At 39.2% G+C, this 26,384-nt stretch overlaps 1 protein-coding gene across 2 annotated transcripts in view; it reads right to left on the minus strand.

The window, feature by feature from the left end:
* ITGAV (integrin subunit alpha V) overlaps positions 1-26,384 on the minus strand; it is a 106,309-nt gene that overhangs the window by 70,873 nt on the left and 9,052 nt on the right. Inside the window, exon 2 of one of the 2 annotated variants that reach the window (XM_069577033.1) lies at positions 24,085-24,215. In XM_069577033.1, the coding sequence (XP_069433134.1) occupies positions 24,085-24,215 (131 nt within the window). The remainder of the gene's footprint in view (positions 1-24,084; positions 24,216-26,384) is intronic. The other variant, XM_069577034.1, reaches the window with a different exon arrangement.

The raw sequence follows: 26,384 nt of genomic DNA on the forward strand, positions 1-26,384 counted from the left end.
TTTGGCCACCTCATGCAAAGAGTTGACTCGTTGGAAAAGACTTTGATGCTGGGTGGGATTGGGGGCAGGAGGAAAAGGGGACAACAGAGGATGAGATGGCTGGATGGCATCACCGACTCGATGGACGTGAGTCTGAGTGAACTCCGGGAGATGGTGATGGACAGGGAGGCCTGGCGTGCTGCGATTCATGGGGTCGCAAAGAGTCAGACACGACTGAGCGACTTAACTGAACTGAACTGAACTGAACTGAATCCTTCTGGAAAATGGAATGTAATATAGAATATTATTCTAATGGATAAATTTTTATTAAGTTTCCCAGATAAACTTATTCTTATACGTAAGAGTTCCCTTACTCCGAGCCTCTAGTCCCTTATACAAACTCCACTCATTCCCACCTGTAGGCCTTTTTACCCAAGGCCCTCTGACCTGGAATACTTTACTCCTTCCGTGCTTGATCCTAACCCTAACTGAAAATTCAGTTGAAACTGTCCATGACTCTAACATATGATGAAATGGTAGTCTTTGCTGCAGGAAATATCTGACACACAAGGCCCAGCCATGGGAACAAGTAATTACAGTGGAGGGATGGCAGAGGCGTAGAAAGAGCACTGGGGAAAGGGTGCAGTGCACAGGGGAAGGGTATGCTTCTGGGTCAAGAGAAAACCCTGTGCAAACAAAGAGAGCAATGGGTATTCTTGGATTTTTAGAGACTCGTAAGTTGTTCACTGTGACTAGAGAAAAGGGTCTCTAGGTGGTCAAGAGCTTTCACACAATGCTAAGAATGAGCATGGCATTTTTCAATTGCGTACTGTGCTAAGCAATTTTTCTTCAATTATACTCCTGAAAGATAGAAGAGAAGTTTTCTTTGTAAAATGATACCAATTCTTTTCCTACTACTTTGAAAAACTGCCTCCATATATATTTTTTTCCCTAAACAATGGACTTTTCTCTTAATTTATAAGTGGTAGCATAGGACACTGCAATGCACTGTTAAGTAATATGTACTTCTCATTGCTACCATGTTCTGTGTCCTGTTTTTTTTTTTAAAAAGTTCCTATAGCACCCCTACCATTATGATTATGGATATCTGCTTTTGTGGACACCAGATTAAGCTTAAGCTAAAAAATGTCCAAGAAAATAAGTATTACATATACTTCAATTTTATTTCTATCATCAAGTATTATGCTACATAAAAATCCACAGTTTTTTCCAATTTGGCAAGCAATTTGCCCACAGGATTTTAAAAAAAGTAAGAAACACTAGTCAAAGGTAAAAAAGCATCAGGCAATATGGCTTTTTATTTTTTAAATTAAAAAGCACATTTGAAAAGCCTGGAGCTTATTTAAAACTTAGATATTCCCCCAAGACAATAATTACATCTTAAGGCATCAAGTTATCAACTGTGTTTTCAATCATATTACCACAAAAAAGAAATCAAGTATATTTGGCTATAATGTATCAGCATGCATTAACATCTAAAACTTAAGTCAACAGTTTTCCAAAAAATATGTATTAATGTCACACACTGCTTTGAATGCCTCCAGCTTCAACAGGTTCACAACCTCAAATCACCATTTCTTTAAGAAGTTTGCTCAATGGGAAGTAGGTCTTTACCAATCAGAACTTTTTTTTTTTTTTCAGAGACGAATTCTTAAAATACGCAATTCAATCTCAGGCAGAAGTTTAACTCAGATGAAGAGTGAATAGAATTGGGTGGGGAGAAAGAAAAGGAAAGCCTGCTCTCTAAACTCACTGACAAGAAGTTCATTCATGACCTGGCTGAAATTGGCAGCTAATCCAGGGCGCATGAGGGAAGTAAATATTTTGAGTCATGGCCCTGAGTCACCATTTCGAGTGATGCCGGAACTCCCCAGGCTGCTTGGACCATGCCACCAACCTTGAAAGGGAAATCTAATACAGACAAACTGCAGAAATTCCAGTGCTGGAGGGAATGCTCCCTCAGGCAACAGTCAAGAAAGAACAACGATTTCTGTCCACAGTTCTGTAAAACCCCTTGGAATATCAGCTCTGATCTCCCAAGTAAATTAAAAGGAAAACGAAAATCTCATGCAATGGCAAAAGTGAGAAAAAACTGCCCCATATTATGTAAATTAAGACTCTACACTGTCACTTTCAAAAATGCATAGAGGAAAATGTTGCTAGAGAGTCCTGAAGTTAATTAGCAAGTACATCCCCTAAGACTTGAAAATTTACTGTCTATTTTGGTTGGCTTTTGAACTTGCCATTGCACTTTATCAGATTTCCATGATTGAGGACTTCAGCACAGAAGCATACTGAACAACACAAACTATCATAGCTTTAGAGTTGGCCTGCTGATTATAGTAACCAACAGGTTTTTTTTTTCTCATTTCCTCCAAGTGTTTGAAAAGACACTGTTCAACTTCAGGAGAATCAGGATTATTTTTAAGACAGTCACCTTATCACCCTGAAACTACATTTTGTTTCTTCTTTTCATGCCTAAAGAATATCCTTGGGAACAAAAAGATTATGTCACCTTTTCTGAAAAGGCCAAAGCCAAAAAGAATGCCAAAGCATTAGAAAAGCAAACCAATGAAGTCCTATTTCGAAGTTACCTGTGTATTTAGTCATTTAGTTTCCATTACTTTACAAATAATGAAATGATGTGGGTCCTCAGAGTTTACATTTTGCCCTTAAAAAGTGGCTATTAAAACAATATAATGTACAGCATAGTGACTTTATTACAGTCAATAGTAACATACTGCATATTTGAAAGTTGCTAAAAGGGTAAATCTCAAAAGTTCTCACTACAAGAAAAAAATATTTTGTAACTGTATATGATAATGGATGTTAATTAGACATTATGGTCAACATTTTGCAATATACACAAATATCAAATCATTATATTGTACACCTGAAACTAATATGTCAATTATTTCTCAATTAAAAACAATAATGCCACTTCATATTCACTGTTTAATGAGACAATTTGGAGTCTTTCTTAAGTAGCTTTTTACCTCAAATATTACTTTTGTTCAGTCATGTTTCCTGTAACAAATCTACCTGAAAGAAAAATCTCCCAATATGGCTTGCTTATTTATGTGGAAATCAACAGGATAGAGAAAGAAATCTCTTTGATCATTCAGTTAAATAAATAAATCATGGGCAATTCCTACATCTAAATGCATGGAGTGTAACAGTTAAATGAGCAGATAAGATCCCTGCTTTCAAAGGAGAGAAATAATAACCAATTACATAAGATATTTTCAGACAGTTACAAATACTATAAAAGAATATGAAAGAAAATGAAGTAATCAGACAGCTACTGACTGACTGTATATTGTATAAGTAAGATAATACTATTGGGAAATAATGTATTTTATTGATTCAGAGTTGCAAATATTCAGATATCAACATCTTTGAAATATGAATGTATATTACAGTCAATGGTGACATAATTAGCAGCATTTTTTAATAGTACCTAATGAGCACATTTTAATATCAAGGGGGTGCAAATGGGCAGTGACTGATAATGAACATGATGTTTCTTTATAAAGGGTGATAGAAATGCTCTGGAATTCAATTTTAATAATTTCTGCAAAACACTATAAATATGTAAAATTATATCTCAATATTGTTCCTAAAAAAATGACAAACTTGTCAGGCAGAAAATTAGCTGCCACACAACAGAAATGTGTATGTATAATAAAGACTTTTCAAAATCAACAAAAAAAAACCAGATGTATCAGCAGGGAAACAGACCAAGAATACAAATAGACAATAGAAAACAAAAACACGGAAAGAGCTAATAAACACATTAGCTTAACCTAATATGACTTAACCTTGCTAGAAACCAGAAACACAAACTGTTGGTGTTGTTCAGTCACCAAGTCGTGTCCAACTCTTTGCCACCCCATGGACTGCAGCCTGTCAGGCGCCCCTGTCCCTCACCATCTCCCGGAGTTTGCTCAAGTTCATGTCCATTGAATCAGTGATGCCATCCAACCATCTCAACCTCTGTCACCCTCTTCTCCTCCTGCTTTCAATCTTAACCAGCTTCAGAGTCATTTCCAATGAGTCAGCTATTCATATCAGTGGCCAAAGTACTGGAGCTTCAGCATCATTCCTTCCAAAGAGTATTCAGGGTTGATTTCCTTTTAAGACTGACTGGTCTGATCTCCTTGCTTTTCAAGGGACTCTCAAGAGTCTTCTTCAGCACCACAATTTGAAAGCATCAATTCTTCAGCACTCTGCTTTATTTCTTGTCTAGCTCTCACATCCGTACATGACTACTGGAAAGATCATAGCCTTGACTATATGGACCTTTGTCAGCCAAGTGATGCCTTTGCTTTCTAACACACTGTCTAGGTTTGTCATAGCTTTCCTGCCAAGAAGCAACCGCCTTCTAATTTCATGGCTGCAGTCACCATCCACAGTGATTTTAGAGCCCAAGAAGAGGAAATCTGTCACTGCTTCCACCTTTTCCCCTTCTATTTGCCATGAAGTGATGGGACCAGATGCCATGACCATAGTTTTTTTAACAATGAGTTTTAAGCTGGATTTTTCACTCTCCTCCTTCAGCCTCATCAAGACTCTCTTTAATTTCTCTTTGCTTTCTGCCATACTGCTTTAGAGTAGTATCATCCGCGTATCTGAGGTGGTTGATATTTCTCCTGGCAATCTTGATTCCAGCTTGTAACTCATCCAGCCTGGCATTTCTCACGGTGTGCTCTGTGTATAAGTTAAATAAACAAGGTGACAATAAACAGTCTTGTACTCCTTTGTCAATCCTGAACCCATCAGTTGTTCCATACAGTGTTCTAACTTTTGGCTCTTAATCTACATACAGGTTTCTCTGGAGACACGTAAGATGGTCTGGTATTTCCATCTCTTTAAGAGTTTTCCACAGTTTGTTATGATCCACACAGTCAAAGGCTTTAGCACAGTCAATGAAACAGAGGTAGATGTTTTTCTGGAATTCCTTTGCTTTGTCTATGAACCAGCGAATGTTGGCAATTTGATCTCTGCTTCCCCTGCCTTTTTAAACCTAGCTTAAACATCTGGACATTCTCAGTTCACGCAATGTTGAAGCCTGGCTTGGAGGGTTTTGAGCAAAGCCTTACTAGCATGGAAGATGAGTGCAATTGTCTGGTGGTTTGAACATTCTTTAGTACTGCCCTTCTTGGGAACTGGGATGATGACTGGCCTTTTCCAGTCCTGTGGCCACTGCTGGGTTTTCCAAATTTGCTGACATATTGAGTACAGCACTTTAGTAGCATCATCTTTCAGGATTTTAAATAGCTCTGCTAGAATTCCATCACCTCCACTAGCTTAACTGGAAGCAGTGCTTCCTAAGGCCCACTTGACTTCACAGTCCAGAATGTCTGGCTCTGAGTTAGAACCTACACCATCGTGGTTATCTGGGTCATTAAGGATATTTTTTGTATAGTCCTTCTGTGTATTCTTTCCATCTCTTCTTGATCTTGTCTGCTTGTATAAGGTCTTTACCATTTCTGTCCTTTATTGTGCCCATCTTTGAATGAAATATTCCTTTGATATTTCAAATTTACTTGAAGAGATCTCTAGTCTTAGCCTTTCTGTTGTTTTCCTCTATTTCTTTGCACTGTTCATGGAAGAAGGCCTTCTTATCTCTCCTTGCTATCCTCTGGAACTCTGCATTTAGTTGGGTGTGTGCTGTGCTAAGCTGCTTCAGTCATGTCCAGTGCTCTGTGACCCTATGGATATGTAGCCTGCCAGGCTCCTCTGTCCATGATATTCTCCAGGCAAGAATACTAGAGTGGGTTGCAATGCCCATATCCAGGAGATCTCCCCAACCCAGGGATTGAATCCGAGTCTCTTAAGTCTCCTTTACTGGCAGGTGAGTTCTTTACCACTGTCACCACCTGGGAAGTTGAGTGTGCCTTTCCCTTTCTCCCTTGCTTTTCACTTCTCTCTTTTTTTAATTTATTTATTTTTTATTTTACTTTACAATACTGTATCGGTTTTGCCATACACTGACATGAATCCACGATGAGTGTACTTGAGTTCCCAATCCTGAACTCCCCTTCCCTCCTCTCTCTCCATATCATAACTCTGGGTCATCCCAGTGCACCAGCCCCAAGCATCCTGTATCCTGTATCGAACCTAGACTGGTGATTCGTTTCTTACATGATAGTATACATGTTTCAATGCCATTCTCCCAAATCATCCCACCCTCTCCCTCTCCCTCAGAATCCAAAAGACTGTTCTATACATCTGTGTCTCCTTTGCTGTCTCGCATACAGGGTTATCATTACCATCTTTCTAAATTCCATATATATGTGTTAGTATACTGTATTGGTGTTTTTCTTTCTGGCTTACTTCACTCTGTATAATTGGCTCCAGTTTTATCCACCTCATTAGAATGGATTCAAATGTATTCTTTTTAATGGCTGAGTATATTGTGTATATATGTACCACAGCTTTCTTATCCATTCATCTGCTGATGGACATCTAGGTTGCTTCCATGTCCTGGCTATTATAAACAGTGCTGTGATGAACACTGGGGTACACGTGTCTCTTTCAATTCTGGTTTCCTCAGTGCGTATGCCCAGCAGTGGGATTGCTGGGTTATAAGGCAGTTCAATTTCCAGTTCTTTAAGGAATCGCCACACTGTTCTCCATAGTGGCTGTACTAGTTTGCATCCCCACCAACAGTGTAAGAGGGTTGGTTCCCTTTTCTCCACACCCTCTCCAGCATTTATTGCTTGTAGACTTTTGGATTGCAGCCATTCTGACTGGCGTGAAATGGTATCTCATTGTGGTCTTGGTTTGCATTTCTCTGATAATGAGTAATGTTGAGCATCTTTTCATGTGTTTGTTAGCCATCTGTATGTCTTCTTTGGAGAAATGTCTACTTAGTTCTTTGGCCCATTTTTTGATTGGGTCATTTATTTTTCTGGAATTGAGGTGCATTAGTTGCTTGTATATTTTTGAGATTAGTTGTGTTGGGAAAACTGGTCAACCACTTGTAAAAGAATGAAACGAGAACACTTTCTAACACCATACACAAAAATAAACTCAAAATGGATTAAAGATCTAAACGTAAGACCAGAAACTGTAAAACTCCTAGAGAAGAACATAGGCAAAACACTCTCCAACATAAATCACAGCAGAATCCTCTATGATCCACCTCCCAGAATATTGGAAATAAAAGCAAAAATAAACAAACGGGATCTAATTAAAACTATAAGCAAGGTGAAAAGACAGTCTTCTTTCCTCAGCTCTTTGTAAAGCGTCCTCAGACAACCACTTTGCCTTCCTTCATTTCTTTCTCTTTGGGATGGTTTTGTTTGCTGCCATCTCACTAGAAAAGTGAGAAAAGCCTTACCCTCACTAGAAGCTAACCTCACCTAACCTCTTTTCATGAGAAAAGACGTAACCTCCCTAGAAACAAGAAATGCAAATTAAAACAATTTGCTTCATCTGCCAGACTAAGAAAGATTTGGTTTAGAGACAAGTTTTATGAATGTTTTCCTACTTCACAAATATGTATCAAGTTATGTGTTAAAGGGAGCTTCCCTGGTGGCTCCCTGGTAAAGAACCCGTCTGACAAGCAGGAAACACGGATTCAATCACCGGTTCGGGAAAGTCCTCCTGCAGAAGGAAATGGCCACCCACTCCAGTTTTCTTGCCTGGGAAATCCCATGGACAGAGGAGCCTGGCGGGCTACAGTCCATGGGGTCACAAAAGAGTTGGACATGACTTAGCGGCTAAATAACAACAAGTGTTAAAAACACACATCCCTCTGATTTCCAAATTTCATTTTTAGAAATTAGCCCTAAATAAATAATTTAAAAGAACAAAAACACAATAAACATGTTCAAAGCATTGTTGTAATAGTTTAAAAAAAGCTAAAAAACCTATCTACAATAGGAGTAAATTGAGTAAGCTCTAATGCCAGGAGCCAGCATGAGGAACTCTGCCCGTGGCAAAGGTCATGAGGAAGGAGGCTCGGCATACGCAAAGGCGAGTTTGAGCCTCAGGAGACCAGCCCCCCTCCCGGTTCCCGATCATCTACCCCAAAAAACCAGAGTCTGCCTGCTTTACTGTGTTATGCTTTCCACCTACTCTTCTGACATTAACAGGGGGCTGCTCCCCACCACCTTTTTCTGGAAAAAGTTAATTTAGAGCTTTTAGATAATAAATCTCCTGGGCATAATAAGAGTGTTTCAATTCAAAAACCCCTCTGATGGCTTTCTAGCCTGCCTGTCAGACTCTTACAGCTGCGCATATGATTGTTTGTGGCCTCCCGACCGCGAGAGGCACAGGAAGCTTAAAACATCCTAGGAATGCAGGGGCTTCCGAGGAGTCAAAATCATTAGAATAGGACTGATTAAGGGTTTCATTTGTTGAGCCAATACTTGCTGCCAAGTTTTCATATCTTTTGTTGATATAGTTGGTATATAGAAAAAACAGGTGGTAGCCCTGGCATTAGCAACATTAGATCTTTGGGTTAAGTACTTTCTTTGCTATAACCCACTGTACCTTTGTTCTACAGGAATGTAACTTTATTTAGTACTTTGAGGGTGATGCAGATTAAAGAAAAAACACTTCAAGGGAAAAAGAGTTTTCTGGTTGATAGACATTTATCTAGGAAGACAGCCATAAAAATGTTAACAGGCCTCTTGGCCAGAAGATAATGTAAGCTACCTGAGACCTTTTGTATACGAAAAGGTATGCAAAAAGAAAGCCTGGTCTCAATAAGGGTCAGGACTGCTGCCCCTGCATAACTCTGCATATTCCATTATTTCTTTATGTATAACTTAGGATATATAAGCTGCTTTTGAAAATAAAGTCTTGGGTCTGGCACCGATGCTTGGCTCCCCCATGTCATTCTTTTCTCGTTTTTCTGACTGAATTCCCATTTGGAGCATGGAGGCTCACCGAGTCTACTTATTTGCCCTGGCTTCTAAGACCCACGTGAGAGGGAGCCCAAGGCGGGGCACCCTCCGCTATGCAAGCAGGCGCCGGTGGCCTACGTAGACAGTGCAAGTTCCTTGTCTTGGAACTTTATTGGTTTTCCACAGAAACTAAGTTATTCAGCCTCTTTTCTCCACTGATTTTCCTACTACACTATTCTTTCCTAGTCTCTCTTTATATTTCTAAATAAATAAGTTTCTTCTCGCCAACGCCATCTCTGCTTCGAATTCCCTGGATCCACTGGGGCTGGACCCTGGCACTATAATTTTACATATTTATATGTACACAGTTGCGCGCACACACACACACACAGTATATATACAAAGGCCACATGGTACATACACAAACATGTTATACACACACAACCAAACATATCCTATAGCTATCGATTTCCTCAGTGGTGGGATTTGGGAGATTTTTCTTTTCTTTTTTGCCCTTTGGAGTTTTCTCATTTTTCTCAATCAATGAATATGTATTGTTTGTATGTTTCAAAAAGTGAAAAAAAAAAAGTAGCATGGGTATGTATTCAAAAACCTTCATTTACAAAAGCTCTGTTAGGAGCTTATATATCCCCTTTTAATTAACTTAAGGTTTACATTTTCATCTTCCACACACAGAGTTTCAGCTCATGAAATTCAAGAATATTTAAGTTGTACATGCTCTCCTAGCAATTTTTATATAAGCATTATTCTTCATATAGTCATTAAACATTATATTTCCTAGTACTCAAACTACTGGAGTAGAATGCTGTGAAAAATAATTCATTTAAAAAAAACAAAATTCCAGATATTACTGATGACCGAAATGGAGGCTAATAAACTTCTGTGACTGAGTAAGAAAACACAGTTTCTTAATATAAGAAACTCTGGAAGACAACATGCAATGGTTATACTTTAGTATTAGTGAAAGAATGATTTGCTTTATAAACTTTAAAGTGTCTTTAAATGTCTCTAAAAGTGTAATTGTACTGACTTTAAAATGACAAGAGATAAAGATCTCTAAATCCAGTGTTTGGCCACAGACTACTGAAAAACTAATCACTTGTGAATGTAAAAATAAATCATAGTCTATGAACACGAGCAAGTGTTACTAATTTACACAGAGCTATCCAAGAATATCTTTTATATATATTAGGTACAGCTGCTTCTCAAAAGCAAACAAGTGTCAGAAAAATAGAGCCAGAAGAAAATATGATAAAGCTCATTTCACTGGGGATTGGTATTTATTTACTGACTGATTTATTACCATCACAGGGAACAGAGAATCAAAATCTCCCTCTCCTTCCATGAGCAATTCTGATGCTTCTGACGGAGCCAGCACAAAGAATACAGGCCCTTTGAAAACACCCAGTGCTCTATCAATGCTGGTTTGTTTCCTCCTAGAGATGAGAAGGAAATGATCCTGAAAGCGTCTAACATTTTAAAACAAAAACTCTTTACCAAAGATTAAAAAAAAGATTAAAAAGATTTAAAAAGTCACCGTTAAGTCTTAAAATAATGGGGACGAGTCAGGTCCAAACGGGCTGGGAAGAGGATGGTCTTTAAAGGACTACATGTGCTCAGCTTCAGTAAAATATTTAAAGTGTTAAAATATGAACTAACTGCATGAGTGGTAGTCAGCTAGTAATAAAAGAATTGGATTAACTGATTTCTAGGTTGTCTGCCAGTTCTTCAATTGTGTAATTCTCTACTGGGGAACAAGAGAGTATATTAGGAGAAACAGTTTCATTAAAAAACAACATATGTGAATCAACACAGACACGCTAAATAAAAAGTGAAAAAACACACATATATGTAATTCTTTAGTATAAACTTATTTTGTATTAACAAGGGAAGGGAGACTATTTTCTCTGTGTTTTTTAACTTTCTAATTTGCACCTGGACAGGTATCTCGACACCACTCTGAGAGACAGAAAATCCACCAGGAGGACAAAGGCAAACTCAGGCCGTTTCTGAGTCAGCCTGATTGTTTTAATTGCAGTGAGTTGGCAACTGAATGACAGAGGCCAGAGAGCAGCTCAGTTTTCTATTTGCTATTAAATACAAAGCATAGCAATTTTCAGAAAAACTCCACAGCAGTTTTCTTGACTGGAAAAATGGCATAGCCAGGGTCTGCCCACAGTCTACACAGCCAAGCCCTTCTGGGAACAGGTGGTAAGTGTTTCAGCAAGTCACTTGGGTGGAGGGCAATGACCTTATGATGTTCTCTAGGACAGACATTGTTGGTGAGAGGTGCCACCAATTCACTGAATGTGGGACATAAATGTAGGTGCTTCTCCTTTATAAGAGATGTATTTAACAAATCATGCAGCCAAGTCCACATTTCTAAACAGAGACTTCAACAGTGCCAGGTGCTACATGTTCTCCTCTGTCAGTGATCATCATCTGTTTAACTTCTCAGGAAAGATTTACTATTAAGAAAACTGGGCAATGGTCAATCTGTCAGTAACATCTGCTTCCTGAAAAAGGAAAGCATGTTGCGAAAAGATTTTCCTAAATGTTATCGTAAGAGATTACAACACAGACCAAGATATAATCCAGTTAAGGATATCCAGTTATCTTTATTTTATTCCTTTTCCATAACCACTCACTTCCCCACAGCTGCAGTATGAGCATGATGTCAACTATTCTTTCTCCATTTGTATACTGCTTCATCATTTATGAAGAAGGATGAAGACATTCTTCACAGACATTATCTCATTTGATCCACATGCAAGTTTGAGGCGTAGGTCTTATGCTTATTTGATAAATGGGAAAATTTGAGGCTGGCAAACTTGAATCACTTGCCCAAGGTCACATCTAGTCAGTGTCAGGACAGGAATTTGAGCCTTCACCTTCTAGTTTGCATTCTCCATAACAACAGAGCCAAAGCAAAAACAAGGAAAGAGAAAACAAGGCCGACTTATACAATCATGGTTGTGCCCTTAAAGTAGCTTATAGTACAGGTGTGCATGCGTGTTCAGTTGCTTCAGTCGTGTGCAACTCGTTGCCACCCTATGGACTGTAGCCCACCAGGCTCCTCAGCCCATGGGATTCTACAGAAAAGAATCCTGGAGTATGTTTCCATGTCTTGCCATGTCTGGATCTTTGACTCAGAGATCAAATCTATGTCTCCTGCATTCCAGGCAGATTGCTTACCACTGAGCCACCAGGGAAGCCCCAACCCAATATCAAACAAAATATTTAAAAGGGCACTGTGACAACAGAATAATCCCCACTACCCCACCCCACCACCAAAGGCATTCAAATCCTAATCCCTGGAAACTTCACACCAGGTGAAATGTCACACCTGGATATAGGACATTACACAGCAAAAGGAACCTAGCAGGTGTGATTCAGTTAAGGGCCTTGCAATGGAAAGTTACTCAGGATTATCTCAGTAGGCCTGATGTAGTCACAGCAGGGAGGCTGAAGAGTCAGTATCAGTGATGTAGCCTGAGTAAGAGCCAACCAGTCAATCCTGGCTTTTAAAACAGAGGAGGGGGCTACAAGCCAGGGAAGATGAGTGGCCTTTTCAAGTTAGAAAAGGCCTGAAAATGGCTTCTTCCTTGGAGCCCCCAAGCGGAATACAGCACTTGATTTGGATCCAATGAGACATCAGACCTTTGAAACTGAAGATAACAAATTTGAGCTGTTTTTAAGCCTCCAAATGTATTTATAGTAACTTGTGATAAAAAAAAATAAGAAACTAATCAGGCATGAAGACAAAACTGAGATAACAGATTAACCCTATCTTGCTACATAAATATTCTTGATAATGTTTTGCATACCAACATAATACAATTTTAGAACATTTTTACTTCTTAAAATACACAGATCATTAGTCCTTACACTAAAGCAGACTTGCTTAAGTTCTACTTTTCCACATCTGTGTGCTGTGTGCTGCAGTGTCAGACTCTTTGCGGCCCCATGGACTATACAGCCCGCCAGGCTCCTCTGTCCATGGGATTCTCCAGGCAAGAATACAAGCGGGTTGCCAACTACATTCAGATAAATTGGGTTTTCTACATAACAATCATTTTGTTTTTTTAGAAGTAGGGGAATAAGAGATAACAAACTACTGTGTATAAATAAACAATCTCCAAGGGTATACTGTATAGCACAGAAAATATAGGCACTATTTTATAATAACTATAAATGGAGCATAATCTTTAAAAATTGTGAATCATTGTGTTGTACACCTGAAATGTATAAAATATTGTAAATCAATTATATCTCAAAATTTTTTAAAAAAATCATGTTAGTAGAAAACAAACAAATCATACCCCAAAATGACCTTTTAAATTTCAGTAATTCAACCCATGTCTCAAAGTTCAGATTATTCTATCAATTTAGGGAAAAATCAGTTTTCAACCATTATGCAAACCTTGGTTAAAACCTACCAATTTTGCTGAGTCACTAGATGAAGGGGTTTAAAAATCTAAGTGGGTAACTACCATTTCAAAGTAGATGAAATCACTGAACAGGTATGTAAAATAAAACACGAGGTTTTCCTTTTTACATACTAGTTGTGGTTTTATTTACATATTACATCAAGGGAATCAGCAGGAAAAAGAAAAAGAAGACAAATCACACAAAAGGACACAACTAGAAACATAATACAGTTTTGCTTAGAAGTTAACAAAAGAAAACAAAGAAGACAAGCAAAAGTCAAAAGCTTAAAAGAAAATTAAGAGAGCATGTTTAGGAACTAAGTTTCACAAATCCATGAAATAAGAAAGTTTAGAATGAGGTTTTTTTTGTTCCTGCAGGATCAGTAATGCACAAATATCATTCAAAAATCAAAGCAGTAAATAAGCTTACCATCTCAGACTGAATTTTCTACTAAATTAAACTTTTCATCACAGAACCCTACATGTCCCTTGTTTAAAAGACACGTCTACAATATTTTGGAGCTATCCATATAATATTCATCATTTCATGTAACCTGTATAATTCTACCAAAAATAATGACTAAGAAAATTAATAGAATGGGTACTGAAAATATTACTTTCTCTGTAAAGTTCACATCAAATCTACTTAGCATGGCAAAGAACCAAGCGCTCTACCCACTGGGTTCTAGATCCTTTTATTTTTCATACAATGCTCTATGTGTGTTAGGCTCAATGGTGAATTTATTTGGTTAGACTGCTGGCTTGAAGTATCTTTTTAAAGTTCATTTAGATCCTCCCTCCATTTACTTCCAGCTTAATTTCTCAACATGCCCTCAACACACTCACCTTATGCATATAAATCTTATAGAAAAATGTACACATGCAGGTCACATAGAATTATTTGATTTTCCTTGAAATACACTTTTACTAATCTATGCATGGAGAAGGCAATGGCACCCCACTCCAGTACTCTTGCCTGGAAAATCCCATGGATGGAGGAGCCTGGTAGGCTGCAGTCCATGGGGTCGCTAACAGTCGGACACGACTGAGCAACTTCTTTCACTTTTCTCTTTCATGCTTTGGAGAAGGAAATGACAACCCACTCCAGTGTCCTTGCCTGGAGAATCCCAGGGATGACGGAGCCTGGTGGGCTGCTGTCTATGGGGTCGCACAGAGTCGGACACGACTGAAGTGACTTAGCAGCAATCTATGCATATTTTGTTTCCTCTGCCCTGGAACTGTCTCTTGCCTCTGGTGAATTCTACCTTATCTCTTATTAGCTACCTAAAATACCAGAAACTGATCTGGGAAGCTTTTCTCCAAGGCCTCAAGCAGTGTTAAGACTTTCTGGGTCTGCCTCCTTTATTTCAGTATAAATCTACTTGTGTCTACTGCTCAGACATAAAGTGACATAAGTTTAGACAGGTCTTCCCACCATAATTTTTAAAATCTTTCTTCCTCTTCCACTACCAAAAATCATGCCCTGAGATAAGAAAAAAGCACACTGCAAGTATTCATCTTTCCCCTTTAAGAGCTAAGAAACTAAGTGTTACGCTATTCTAATACCAAACTCCAGATTTTCTTTCTTAGCTACTGCTACATGTCTTAATGCACGTGACAAGTCACACTAAAATGGCCTACAAATTATACACTGTTTAATATCTAGGTATATCTTTGGTAAACAGAAAATAAAATTAGTTCATGAATTATTGATCAGTAAGAGAAAGTGAAAGTGAAGTCGCTCAGTCGTGTCCGACTCTTTGCGACCCCATGGACTGTAACCTATCAGGCTCCTCCATCCATGGGATTTTACAGGCAAGAATGCTGGAGTGGATTGCCATTTCCTTCTCCAGGGGATCTTCCCGACAAACACACAATAACTTGAGCAAACTCCGGAGATAGTGGAGGACAGGGAAGCCTGGCATGCTCCAGCCAATGGGGCTGCAACGAGCTGGACATGACTTAGCAACTGAACAACCACCACAGATACACACTGGATTTGTAAAGGATGTTTTCTTGCTATGACCTTGTTTTCCAACCCAAAAGAGAAAAAGGTACTCTCTTACTGCTATTCTTTTTCTTCGCTTGAAGAACTGTAAGTTTTAGTTCTCTAAACAAGCTCATAATCTATCATTTCTTAGCTGTGCCAGTAAGACAGATTTTCTGACATAGGCATAGGCATATGTCTTAGACTCAGTCAGATACTACCATGAAAGCTTTGAATCTCTAGCAAGTGATGCAAAAAGCCAGAGATGGGTAAGAAGGTATTCTTCATGGTACTGTCCCATAGCCAGTAACAGCAATTCCAATAGCAATAAAACCCTACCTACACTACTAGTTCCTGTTAGCTTCTCTTACGCATTATTCAGAAAACTATCGAGTTACCAATATTCTGCCAGTAAATTCCTATTCAGCAAAATTTAGCCAAAGTCAGTTTTTATTGCTTTACATGAAGAACCCAACACCTGCAGGCAATAAATACACACACACAGCCTAACCATATGCCAAGCACTTCTCTATTCACTAGCACGCAATGGTGAGCACAAACAAATTTGTCTGGAGAATTTACAGCCTAGTCTGGAAAACAAACACATCATAAGACAACCAGAAAGAAAAGAAGTGTAAATTTTAGCTAAATAAAGAAAAAGAGCTGTACTTACTGCATTGACAGCCTGCACAGCAGAAGCTGATCTAAAAAGCAGACAAAGGGAACTGGGAAAGGACATTGATAATACACTAACACCAAGTATTTCCTCCAAAAAGCACCTTACTGTAAAAAACATTATTGTGATTCTGCAACTAGCTGATGTCTGTTCTTATTACAAAAAGGGATAAGTCACTATTCTGTTTTTAAAGAGAAACAGCCCAAGAAATAAATGAGCCTAAAGCAAGTACTTCATACAGTTAAAACTTCAAATGTTGATACAACTATCAGGAGGGATTCTCAGGATTCAGTTTAATGGTCAGACTCACAAAACCACCAGAGGCCACACTCAGCACCAGTCTATTTCGAGGCTTTAGAACAGAACCGGACATACCTCCCTAAGAGAGTCCTCACATGAACTTTCCTGCGCAGCAGTACACACAGCTGTCCAGAGCCCTTCTCTTTGCCTCACCAGGAGACAGCTCAGACATGAATGAGATCTGGTGGATAAAGCAGCTACCAGTGTGTCAGGTCTCAGGCCCCATGGGAATAGTATCTCCTATAAAAACCCCACAGCCAGCACTTTCAGACTTCCCACAAAGGACATGCCAGTTATGAGAGTCAATGCACTCAGGGAACGCTGACGCTATGGCTTCCCCATCAGCTGCTAACAGTCTATAGTTTCTCCTAAACTAAATTCAATTTACCAACCAGGGGCCATTCTTAGCAAAGCAACGACATCTATTTACTTAGCCACTCAGGACCCAATAAAATAGAACAAGAAAACTTAACAGGAACTCGGGTTGGCATGCAGAGTAGGAAAGGGTTTTAATAACCATTTTCCAAAAGCTGACTACTGATAATATTACTTAGTTTTAATATCCCTACATGTATTATTCAGTTAGGCTGCATTATGCTAAAGTAACAAGCATCCCCAATATCTATTAGTCAAAAATAACAAAAAATTATTCTATATACATACACTGTGGGTCATTAAGAGCCTAAGCTTCACATCATCCTCACTCAGGAACCTATGCTGAGGGAGCCTCTATCATTTAAACTATCACCACTCACTGTGCCGTCTGGCAAGAGGTGGAGAAGAACAATGTCCCAACTCCTAAACCCTTCCACCTACACTGCTGCTCATGTTTCACTGGCTAGCAAAAGTCACAAGGGCTTACCTAATGCAGGGGCATCCCTAGAAGTTTTAGAAATATGATACTAATCACTAGTTGTAATATCTACTATATATCATCTCAGAGCTAATGTAATAAAATAATTTTATAAATTCAACATCATAGTAATTTTATAAATTCAACCATTTAACATAACAATAATCCAAGCCTATGCCCCAATCACTGATGTTGAAGAAGCTGAAGCTGACCAGTTCTATGACGGTCCTTTTCATCACAGGGGATTGAAGTACAAACGTAGAAGTCAAGAGATACCTGGAGTAACAGGCAAGTTTGGCCTCCAAGGACAAAATGAAGCAGCCTTGAACAGAGTTTTGTCAAGAGAACACACTGGTCATAGCAAACACCCTTTCCCAATAACACAAGAGATGACTCTACACATGGACATCACCAGATGGTCAGTACAGAAATCAGATTGATTATATTCTTTGCAGCTAAAGATGAAGAAGCTCTATACAGTCTGCAAAAAAAAGACCGGGAGCTGACTGCGGCTCAGATCATGAGCTCCTTATTACAAAATTCAGGCTTAAACTGAAGGAAGTAGGGAAAACCACTAGGCCATTCAGGCATGACCTAAATAAAAAATCCCTAAGATTATACAGTAGAGGTGATGAATAGATTCAAAGGATTACATCTGGTAGACAGAGTGCCTGAAGAACTATGGACAGAGGTTCTACACTATACAAGAGGCAGTGACCAAAACATCCCAAAGAAAATGAAACGCAAGAAGGCAAAAGGGTTCCAAATTGGGAAAGGACTACAACATAGCTATATACTGTCACCTTGCTTATCTAACTTTTATGCAGAGTACATAAAGTGAAATGCTGGGCTGGATGAAGCACAAGCTGGAAGCCAGACAGCTGGGAAAAATATCAACAACCTCAGATATGCAGATGATACCGCTCTAATGGCAGAAAGTGAAGAGGAACTAAACAGGGTGAAAGAGGAGAGCGAAAAGCTGGCTTAAAACTCAACATTCAAAAAATTAAGATAAGGGCATCCAGTCCCATCACTTCATGGCATATAGAAGGGGAAAAAGTGGAAGCAGTGGCTGACTTTATTTTCCTGGGTTCCAAAATCACTGCAGATGGTGACTGCAGCCATGAAACTAAAAGATGCTTACTCCTTGAAAGGAAAGCTATGATAAACATAGACAGCATACTAAACAGCAGAGACTGTTTGCCAACAAAGGTCTATATAGAAATCCAGGCCGCCCCCAGCTACAGCTGTGTCCCAGAATCTGCACACTGCTCTCACTTTCGGGAGCTTCATCTCCCTGATTGGTGGCCCCCTCTACCTCATCTACTTCCAGATCCTAACGCAACTGTAGGAGTAACAGAAGCAACAAGCCACAAATCGAACCGGTATTGTTTAAGAAGCCACCATGGCTGAAAGCGTGGTTGGATCCGTTTGGTGGGAAATGAGAAGACTATCACCACCTTTAATTATGAAAGGAGAAAGAGACTTCACGCTTTCAGTTCTACAGCAAGTATAATCAGTCACCTGGCTAGAGAATGATGGCTGGAGAAGAAAACGCGAGAAAGCCATAAAGAAGAGTAGTACTGTGTACAAGGATTAAATTCCCTTCTTAAGTTCGAAAGAATCCTGGAATAAATCACACCATTAGGAAAGTTTTCATGATTTGGTTTCCTTTCTAAAAATGAAGCTTTCTCACCCAGCTGGGATTGGAGATGATCTATATATCATTCAATCTCTACCTCTTACCCACCTGGGATGTGCTATGTATATAAGCAACCAATAGACTGGGGAAGATCCTAGTCTGTTTTGCAGTCTTCCAAATGGGAAGTTTCAGGAGGAAACCACCATAATGAGCGGCCTCATAGGGCTCTCTGAAAATGTTAAAGTTGATAAAACTCTTTGAAGACAAGGTACATTGTATTCTTTAAAAATAAATAGTTCAACTCAACTATCTCATTAGGAAGGTTGTTCTATGTTGAAAAATAAACTTGAAGCAAAACTAAATGATAAACATGCCTACCAGAAATCATTGTTGAGTTAACTGAAGTGAAAGTGTGTATACTAGAATGATTTCTTTTCACTTCAAAAAAAAAAAGGTCTATATAGTCAAAGCTATGGTTTTTCCAAGAGTCATGTGTAGCTATGAGAGCTGGACCATAAAGAAGGCTAAGCGCCAAAGAACTGATGCTTTCAAACTATGGTACTGAGAAGACTCTTGAGAGTCCCTTGGACTGCAAGGAGATCAAGTCAGTCAATCCTAAAGGAAATCAACCCTGAATATTCTCTGGAAGGACTAAAGCTAAAGTTGAAGTTTCAATTATTTGGCCACCTGATGCTACGAGCCACCTCAGTGGGAAAGACCTTGATGCTAGGAAAGATTGAAGGCAAAAGGAGAAGGCGGCAGAAGAAACGATTAGATACTACCACAAACTCAATGGACATGAATTTGAGCAAACTCCAGGACACAGTGGAGGACAGGGAAGCCTGGTATATGGTGTCGCAAAGAGCTGGACACAACTTAGTGACTGAACAACAATAAATTTTATTTCCCAAATATTCAAAAAAAAATGAGGATGGAGCCCTTTAAAGCACTGAAGTCTCCTCTGGACTCAGAAACACAATAAAGCAGAGAAAATAAATTAAGTAACTGAAACGTTTCATGATCAGCCCCGGAATATAGTACAGCTGTGGAAAGGTAGGCAATCTTCCCAAAGTTAACAATGGGAACTCCTGGAAAAGGGAATGGCAACCCACTCCAATATTCTTGCCTGGGGAACCCCATGAACAGAGGAGCCTGGCTGGCTACAGTACATGGGGTCACAAAGAGTCGGACATGCCTGAGCAACTAGACAACAACAACACTGGAAAAAATGGCAGAGCCTGGATTTGAACACAGGTCTGTGTGACTCCACGGTCTATTTCCTTTTCATGACACAATGATGCACAGCAAATATAGATGGAGAGAGTGAAGAAAGAAGAGTCAAAGGGCAAACTCCACAAGAGTACCAAGAAGGTTAGGAGGCAGGGAACTATATTCAATGTCCTATGACAAAGCATGATAGAAAAGAAATGAAAAGAATACATATATAACTGAGTCACTCTGCCGTACAGAAGAAATTAACACATTATAAATCGACTACACTTCAATAATTTTTTTCTTTAAGGTCAGGAGAAATAAGAGGACAAGATAGTTTCAGACAGGCAAAAAGTGGCAACTTTAAATAAGACAGTGGTGGACGAGGGATTAAGTGTCCACTGAGGCAGAGCTGCCACCAGTGATTTCAGTTTGGGCAATGCTAGGTTAGGTTCAGGGAGCCACCAGACTGAAGTAGCTGAGCATGGGAGGTGATAAAGGGAGGCAGAGTGTTCAATATCCTGCTTGTGAAGAAAAGGAGAAAGGAAAATGGCTAACAGAAGACACAAGCTCAAGGGAAAGCTGTTTCGATTAATTTTTCAGGCAGGAAAAAGTAAAGCATGTTTGAAAGTTGTTTTCTTTTTAAAAAAAAAATTTAAAAAAGGAGTACGGGGGAAGGGCAGGATCATAGAGACAAATGAAAGTAAGCAGGGTCCCTGAGAAGGGAGAAGTATTAACAATATAAAGCAACGTGAAGGGGCGGACAGAGGACAAGACTGTTAGATGGCATCACCGACTCAACTGACATGAGTTTGAGCAAACTCCAGGAGATGGTGAAGGACAAGGAAGCCTGGCGTGCTGCAGTCCACCAAGTCGCAGAGCTGGAAACAGCTGAGCCACAGAACAACAACAGATACTAAGTGAGTGACTGTAGTAGGCCTGGCCCTGCACTAAGCAGGTCCCATGTTTTAACATTCCATTTAACTCCATAGGAATCAACTCATTCCTTTTAACACATTCCTGCAGTGTGTCAGGGAGAGGGTGGTAACCTGTTAGTAAACTCTGAAAAGCGGAGCAGTAAATGACAGGGCTGGGTTAAGCCCCAGGCGATTTGCTTCCAGAAATCACATTTATCCTCTCAGCTACTCTCTCCCCTGACTCAAGACTGAGGATGAGGGAAACAGAAATGCCACTATCTCTCTTGAGATAATGAAAAAGATAAAACACATCAATGGTACAGAGATGTGATGTATTTGGGCTAGGATGGGACAGAGGTGTGAGGAAAGTTCAGGAGGATGCTGTAAGTTGTCAGCATTTCTTCCGTAGTCAAGATACACTCTGCTAGTTCCAGATAGACATCCATGTTTATGACTAGATTACTGAAAACCATATTGTCCTGTTTTCTTAAATTCAAACACTATTTGGATAAAAATTATAATGGAAAAAATGCAATTTGTATATTTTTTTCATAAGAGAAGTCTAAGAGGCTGTACAAAATGATTAGAGAACTATCATAACCAAGGACAAAAAGAATAGAAAAAGTCCATACATGTCAATGTACAACTGAAGGACTTTAGCAATTTCCTCACTATAGGAAAACTTCTTACGACTCATTCATTCATCTATTTAATTTATTGGGTACCACTTGTGCCAGGCACTGTTTTAGGCCCTGGGATTGCAGCAGTGAACAAAACAGATAAAAACAATCCCCATGGAATACATATCCTAATTGAAGGAAAGGATAACTAAAACAAATTAACTAAAAATAAATTGTACAGCAATGTGAGTACTAAGGAAAAAAATAAAGCAGAGAAGATGATGGGAGCACAAAGTGGGAAGGGGGGAATTGGAATTTTAAATAAGAAGGTCAGTGGATAACTGAGAAAATGACATTTGAGGAATTCCTAGAGGAGGTGATGGAGGGGCACCCAATGTACATGTGGGGAATCAATGTTTCAGGCAGTGGAAATAGTCCAGGGAAAGATGAGGTGAGAATGTGCCTACTGTTTACAAACCTCTGCAGAGAGACCCAGTGAGGCTGGAAGAGCATGAAGGTAAAGACAGAAATGGTGGGCGGGAATACTCAAGAGTCCTCTCAGCTACTGTGAGACAGATGGAAGTGGAATCTGTCCACTCAGTGGAATCTGAATGGGAATGTTACAATCTGAATATTATTTTAAAAGAATCACTCTGGCTGCTCTAGAGAGCAAACAGCAGGAGGTACCAGGGGCAGAAGCGCAGAGAGCTGCTGAGGGTGGTGCTGGCTCTTTTCCATCTGCCCCTCCAGGCCTCCTCTCCACCGTTCCCCACCCTACTGTGTGGATGCCTAGGATGCTGACTGGGGCATGGACCGCCCTGCCTGCTGGCACGAGATAAACAATATGGACTGTATGTACGTAAAACTGAATAATCGCCATGATTGGCAAAGAATGAGGTAAATCTATATATGTCTATAAGAGATTATATTGGGAGGTGGAGGGGGTTGACCCAGGTACCTTAGTAATATATAGAAGACTATTTCGAGAGTTACTTTTTTTTTTTAAGGATATATAGATATGTAAGAATAAGAAAATTCTAAGAAGAAGATAAAAGAAATTGTTTAAAGTGGTAGCCTCTAAGCAGGCTGATGTGAGCAAATCTATTTTTCACTGCCTACTCTTTTAAACTGTTTGAAATTTTTTCAATAAACAAATTTCAATAAAGACCAGTTAATAAATTACCTTGCACTGCACAAAACCTATGGTGTTGAATACAGAACTATATCTGAACAGTTCAAGTTTTATTCATTAACATGCATATTTTGTTAGAAGACACAGAAGCTCTGACCAATACTACCCTGAACCTCAGACATATTTCTCTATTTGTGGTAACACTGAACCTTTTACATACTCCTAGAGTTTTCCAAATGCCATATTTATGGGGAAAAAACAAGGTTTAATGCAGATGGTTTCAAATGGAAAAAAGCAAACGTGACCTGATTCCTATAAAGAACTGGCTTACTGACATTCATTTTGGCACTGATCATGATATCAAAGGGAACAGTCCATATCATGATTTCTGTTTCACTGATAGTATAATTCCCAGAATGAATATTTTAGAACTAGCAGTAAATAACAATATAGAAAAAAACATTAATTTTTTTCAGGCTTATCTTAAAATATTCTGTCAAAGCCAACAAATCAACACTGTTAAAAAAAGTATGCAAACTATTGTACCTGAAGAATGTCAAACTATTTCTCTAAGCTTTCACAAATGTAGATAAATATACCAACACAAATATATATAGGATTATGCAAATTTTGGGCTTCCCTGGTGGCTCAGACGGTAAAGCGTCTGCCCGCAATGCAGGAGACCAGGTTCGATTCCTGGGTCGGGAAGATCCCCTGGAGAAGGAAATGGCACCCCACACCAGCACTCTTGCCTGGAAAATCCCATGGATGGAGGAGCCTGATAGGCTACAGTCCATGGGGTCGCAAAGAGTCGAACACGACTGAGCAACCACTTTCACGCATATTTTATTTTACCTATGTAAGTGAAAAACTTAAAATTATTTATTTCTCATCTTATCCTATTTTTCTCCTTACCACCACAGTGGAATTGTCCCTGTAGAGAAAACTTTAATGTTATCAGAATCATAACATATTATTTTCCCAATAAATTCTAGAAAAGAATTTAAGTCAACCGAATCTACTTGAATACAAAGATTCCTCAACTGGTTTTTGATAAAATTTTTTGCACCTCTTCAGAGAAAGCTTTTTGTCCTTTCTCTGTTGGCAAAAAATTTTAATAGATTTCCCCAGGCTTCTGCAGGTTAACATTATCAGTAAAAGTTGGAGACATCTAAAGCAATAGAAACATAATGTATTAAGGCTTTTACATGCCACAAAACCGTACAAAAAAAAAATCATATAATAAGTCATTTGTCTTTAACTCTCTGGGGATCTGAAGTACTTATATACGTCATTAAATTGTTACATTTAAGCTAATGCAAGTATTTTCAAAAATTAAATGTTTTAAAATATGTCAAATGGAGAGGGGGAAAAGATAGAGGGAAATATAAATAACAGAAATTAAGAAAAGGGGCCACCATATAAATGCTTACCTGTGGCATCAAACTCAATTGGCTGGCACCTGCGGTGAGAAGACCAGTCACACTTAAGGACTTGCCCTCCTTCCACAATCCCAGGCTGGGTAGTGTTTGCTTTGGGCGCTCCCACCAGAAGAAACATCCTGCTAAAATACAAATGGGAAGACAAAGACTTTAAGTTACACAAAGCATAACCCATCTCTTATGATTTAGGAAAAGCAATCATTCTCCTTATTTTATCCATAAATATTTTTTAAAAACCACTCAGCGAGAGCATAATCCATCTTCCTTATTCATTCGGTGCTCTTTTACATACATACATTATTCAGTACGGTTTATTCAATCCAGTAACACATTACAGGGCAACTTCAGGCTTGTTGTCGCTGTTGTTGTTCAGTCACTAAGTCGTATCAGACTCTGCTGCGATGCCATGGACTGCAACATGCCAGGCCTCCCTGTCCCTCACCATCTCCCAGATCTTGCTCAAACGCATGTCCATGAGTCGGTGTTGCCATTCAACCATCTCATCCTCTACTGCCCCTTCCCCTCCTACCCTCAACCTTTCCCAGCAGCAGGGTCTTTTCCAGTGAGTCGACTCTGCCTCAGGTGGCCAAAGGACTGGAGCTTCAGCTTCAGCATCAGTTCTTTGGCGCTCAGCCTTCTTCATGGTCCAGCGCTCACATCTGTACATGACTACTGGAAAAACCACAGCTTTGACTATAGGACCTTTGTCGGCAAAGTTATATCAACTAAAAATTTATGCCAGCCAAACTGTCACTTTAGATAGGTACAGTTTATCATGTCAATTATAACTCAATAAATTTGTTAAAAATATATGCTGGCTGAAGACAGGGACATTTTGTTTTAATTTGTGGGTTTTGGGTTTTTTTTAAATGATTTACTTTATACATTCTATATCCTAAATGTTCAAAAAAAATAAATGATTTCTAACGTATGATAAATCTAAATATTATCATTTCTCCACTGGGAAAACTTATCTTGTCTTAAAACTACATACTTCAATTTTTTTTATAGCGACTAATAAATTTCTCTTTTCACTGGATTAATCTAATCAACCTCTGGTCAAAGAACAAAACCACTATTCAATTTCCTAAAAGGGTAAAATTAGCAAAAGATAAAAATAATCAGGAATCAGATTTTTAAGTAAAAGAGGTCTTTTCTTTAGCTGTTTTTCTATTCATTCAGAAAAAGACAGATTGAGTGTCTCCACTACTAAGGCACAGATCTGGGCACTAGAGAAACCAAGGTGAATAAAACCATCCTGATTCCTGCTCTCAGTGGAGCTTACATTCCCTCGGGGGGAAATCAAGAAACTAGCAAAGAAAATTAGTAGCTGTTACAAGTGCTAGGAAAGAAACCAACAATTGGCTGAGAGACATTATTTGGGTATGGGGAGAGGACACCTTTTTTAGATAAAGGAAAGTTATCTCTAAGGAATGCAGGGGAGAGATTTTCTTCAGATAAAGGGATATCTAAGGAAGTTATCTTAACAGAACTAGGAGAAAAGACTTCTTGTAGGTAAAGTCACAAATGGATTTACCTCTAAGTACACTGAAGTGTACATGATGAGAAGGAAGTTGCCAAACAGTGTCTTGTGTATTGGGAATAAGGGAGTGAGATGCAGAGGTTGAACAAGTCAGTCAGTCCTAAAAGAAATCAACCCTGAATATTCACTGGACGGACTGATGCTGAAGCTGAACCTCCAATACTTTGGCCACCTGATGAGTGGCTCTGCTGAACAGCCAACTCAGTAGAAAAGACCCTGATGCTGGGAAAGACTGAAGGCAAAAAGAGAAGGGGGCGGCATAAGAAGAGATGGTTAGATAGCATGACCAACTCAATGGACATGAATTTGAGTAAACTCTAGGAGACAGTGGAGGACAGAGTAGCCTGGAGTGCTGCAGTCCATGAGGTCACCAAGAGTCAGACACGACTTTGTGACTGAACAACAACAATGGAGAGGTGGAAGGGAACATCCCAGGCAGAGGTACAAAGACACAAGGCAGGAAAGAGCTTAGAAAGAGGAGCGGCTGAAGGAGAGCAAGCTGAAAAAGGCACAAAACAAAAGGAGGGTGCTCGTGAAGTGAAGGGCGCTTGGCCAAAGCTAAATCACGCAGGGTCCTTCAGCCAGAGCAAAACTTCCGGATTTTCTCCTGAGGTCCATGTGAAGCTTCTGAATGTTTCTTTTTTAAACCAATAGAAAGACATAATCTAATAAAGAAAATGAAATTTGGTGCCTTAGGGGAAACAAATAAAGAGGGAGGGGGGCAAAAATGGAACAAGAAAAGTGAGAG

Source organism: Ovis canadensis, chromosome 2 (genome assembly GCF_042477335.2).
Source record: "Ovis canadensis isolate MfBH-ARS-UI-01 breed Bighorn chromosome 2, ARS-UI_OviCan_v2, whole genome shotgun sequence".
NCBI classification, from domain to species: domain Eukaryota; kingdom Metazoa; phylum Chordata; class Mammalia; order Artiodactyla; family Bovidae; genus Ovis; species Ovis canadensis.